The 3,132-nt window shown below is 37.6% G+C and overlaps 1 protein-coding gene across 1 annotated transcript; it reads left to right on the top strand.

Moving 5' to 3' along the window:
* The first annotated feature begins 205 nt into the window (after positions 1 to 205).
* On the top strand, positions 206 to 1,515 carry LOC140808298 (nuclear transport factor 2B-like). The gene is made up of 2 exons (XM_073165389.1): positions 206 to 594; positions 1,143 to 1,515. Exons 1-2 carry the CDS (start codon positions 298 to 300, stop codon positions 1,215 to 1,217), a joined length of 372 nt encoding a protein of 123 aa, XP_073021490.1. The 5' UTR covers positions 206 to 297; the 3' UTR covers positions 1,218 to 1,515.
* Positions 1,516 to 3,132: the final 1,617 nt, after the last annotated feature.

Raw genomic sequence — 3,132 nt, 5'->3', positions numbered from 1 at the left:
GGAGACAAAATAAAATTCAAAGACGAAAATATGGATGATAAACACACTCCCCGTCTCCGTTGTCATCACTGGCTAAAATATATTCAATTCAAGCATCTCATAGACCGAAATAAATAATTAAATTCAAGCATCTTTGTTTTCGTGCCTTAACGATTTTTTTAATTGATTGACAATTTTACCCTCGCCATTAGCTTAAAAACCCCTCGTCTCCTCTCTTCTCTTCGTCAGCAATAATCGGCGGCCACGAGCGAGTAGTAAGAACCGATCAACGTACGGGAGTGTTCGTAAAGTCAATCGATGGATCCGGAAACCTTGTCGAAGGCGTTTGTTGAACACTACTACACTACATTCGACGCAAACAGGGCCGGGCTGGCGGGCCTTTACCAAGATGCTTCGATGCTAACTTTCGAGGGCCAGAAATTTCAGGGCGCCCAAAACATTGTTAGCAAGCTTACCAGTTTGCCCTTCCATCAGTGCCAGCATCAGATCACCACCGTCGATTTCCAGCCTTCCGGTCCCGCCGGCGGGATGCTTGTTTTTGTTTCCGGTAACCTTCAGCTCGCTGGGGAGCAGCATAAGCTCAAGTTTAGCCAGGCAAGTTTTTATCCTTTTTGGGTTTTGGATTGGATGTGTCCCCCACGATGTATGAGTGTCTTAGTATTGATTTTGGGGTTTGATTGATTGAATTAATTGGAGCGTGGAGCATGATTTTGTTTTAGTTTGATTTATCTATGTTTTGTTGGTGCAAAATTTGTGTCGAGCTGTGGATTATTTTTCACCAGGTTTCTGATTGGGATCGAATAGATTCGTGCTCAGGCTTTAAGAAACTCATGCACTTTACTGTGCTAATGAAATTTAGCTTGCCTCTGATAATAAGCATCAGGGTTTGATGGTCGGTTGATATCTTGGCACAAATTTAATTTTTTGAACTGTAAATAGCGTGGTGAAAATCTTTTTGTATTACGAAGGATTTTGATTCCTCATAAAGAACTAAGATTGTAATTTCCATTCTGGTTTGATGTAAGTAGACAACCGTGAGAGCAGAGAAGTGGAAGGCGTTGTGCAGAATTTTCATTCTAGCTTTTGTTCGCCTTATTTCCTAATACACTTAGGAAATCCCACCTTGTTTACTTGTTTTCCAGATGTTCCATTTGATGCCGACGCCGCAGGGCAGCTATTATGTGTTGAATGACATCTTCCGGCTTAACTATGCTTAACAGCCATTCATCAGAGATACCGCTCAAAGTGAATGTTGTTTCAAGTGCTCTAGAGAGCACATATCGTATCATATCTTTGGTGATCAAGGCTCGTTGAAACGACACCTAGCGATTTTATGGATGCATCTTTTTTCTTTTTTTATCATGATTTATTTCATGTATTTGGTTTGTAGCATGATTGAGATTCTACTATTGATGGTTAACTCAACTATCCCGAACTGTCCATGCATTTTCGTCGTTGTGATTCTTGTGACAAACGACTACCAAATTTGTTTAAAGTTGGTTGTTTAGTCGGTCATCTGTTTACTCCAATGATTTTATTACGATATCGTTGATTCACTTTTTTCGAATGTTCGAGCTTCAATGTTAATTCAATTGAAAACTTCTATTCCAAGACTGGTGATTGTTAAGGCTGGTTTTAAGTTTGTGTTTGAGTGAAATAATTTTGTACAAAGCAAAAATGGTCTCTTAATAGGAGAGGGGGATACTTGGACAAGAGAGTATTCAAGATATCAATAAAATAAAATAAAAAAAAAAAAGAATTCTTGTTATTTGCTCTTAGTGTTTTAATTTGTGTCATGTTAGACTTGGATATATAAATTATTACACATTGAGAAGATTTAAAATTTAAATTTATTGTCAAACTTAGATATTGATAAAATGCATAAATGTGAAGTATGCGTTGTGGCAAAAACGTCCAAGTGACCTTTTCAGTCGATGGAAAGAAGTACGACTCTTTTGGAATTACTTCACATTAATATATATGATTTAATTTTTACGCAAACTAGAGGAAACAATATTTTATTATTTTTATTGATGATTGCATGAAATATTGTGTCTTCTAAGAGATAATGATGAAACATTGGACGTATTCAAAAATTCCAAAGAATGAAATGAGAATGAAATGAAAAACCGAATAAAATGATTAGTGGTGATATATAAGGAGAATATGGTGATCTATTTGATGAATTTTGCATGAAATACGAATAATTCACCTTCACCAAACTATGGAACCTTAATCTCCTCGTACAAATGAGACCGTTAATATGGAAAGAAATGATGAATGCATCGTTGATGAGTTTGAGCATACCCCAAGATTTTTTTTTGGGGGGAAATTGTAACAAGCCAATTTTTTATGTGTATATGAACACATTACGAATTCTAAGGGACACACTACCAATATAAGACATTAAAGGGCTGGGAAAAGTGATGTTTAAGGGGAAAGACAAGGGCTGGATAATGGGTGGAAGAGGCGTGCATCGGAGGAAGCGTGTGCACCTAGGGTTTCATGGAGTTTTGGCACATGATGGCTCGGCTAGGAGGAGCAGCCATACCAGGGCTTAAACCAGGGAACTTTACTGGCCGTGACTTGACTTTAGGAAGATACCATGAGGCGCTGGATGAAAGAGGATTGGTTACGGGTTCCCGGATATGCAATAGAAGTTTCGAAATTATTTTCATGAAGATAAACGAGCACCACTACTAGTTGTGTAGCAAATAATATAAAACACAAAATTTCATACATAGGGTGTTTTAGAAATTTTTACCTATCAATCATAAAGGATTGATGATGGCTCCAACTTAGCTGTCAAACAACTAAGCTCTTGAATGATTGACCCAATCTACAAGCTTCCTTGAGCACTCCTTGCTCAAATGGTTTCTTTTCTTCAAATTAGGTCCACCACCAACTAGGAAGATCCCCTCTATTTTGCAATAGGAAAATTGGAGGATTTTTCTTTGAGAAGAGTAAGCTTTCCCCAACAATTGAAGAACAAAAATTGAGGGAATTGTTCAGGGAATATTTCGGCCATATGATTTTAAGAGAGAAGGGGGAGCAATTTTCTTGGTGCTTGAAAAAGTTGAAGTGCATGTGTGACACATGCCTTGTTTATTGAAAAAGTTGTCTCTCAACTCT

Source organism: Primulina eburnea, chromosome 12, assembly GCF_022965805.1.
Source record: "Primulina eburnea isolate SZY01 chromosome 12, ASM2296580v1, whole genome shotgun sequence".
Lineage (NCBI taxonomy): Eukaryota > Viridiplantae > Streptophyta > Magnoliopsida > Lamiales > Gesneriaceae > Primulina > Primulina eburnea.
This window is presented reverse-complemented; position numbering and strand designations above follow the sequence as displayed.

Coding starts and splice junctions, on each gene's coding strand:
- LOC140808298 (XM_073165389.1), top strand. CDS start 298: ATGGATCCGGAAACCTTGTCGAAGGCGTTTGTTGAACACTACTACACT. Junction 595..1,142: donor ATAAGCTCAAGTTTAGCCAG/GCAAGTTTTTAT, acceptor CTTGTTTTCCAG/ATGTTCCATTTGATGCCGAC.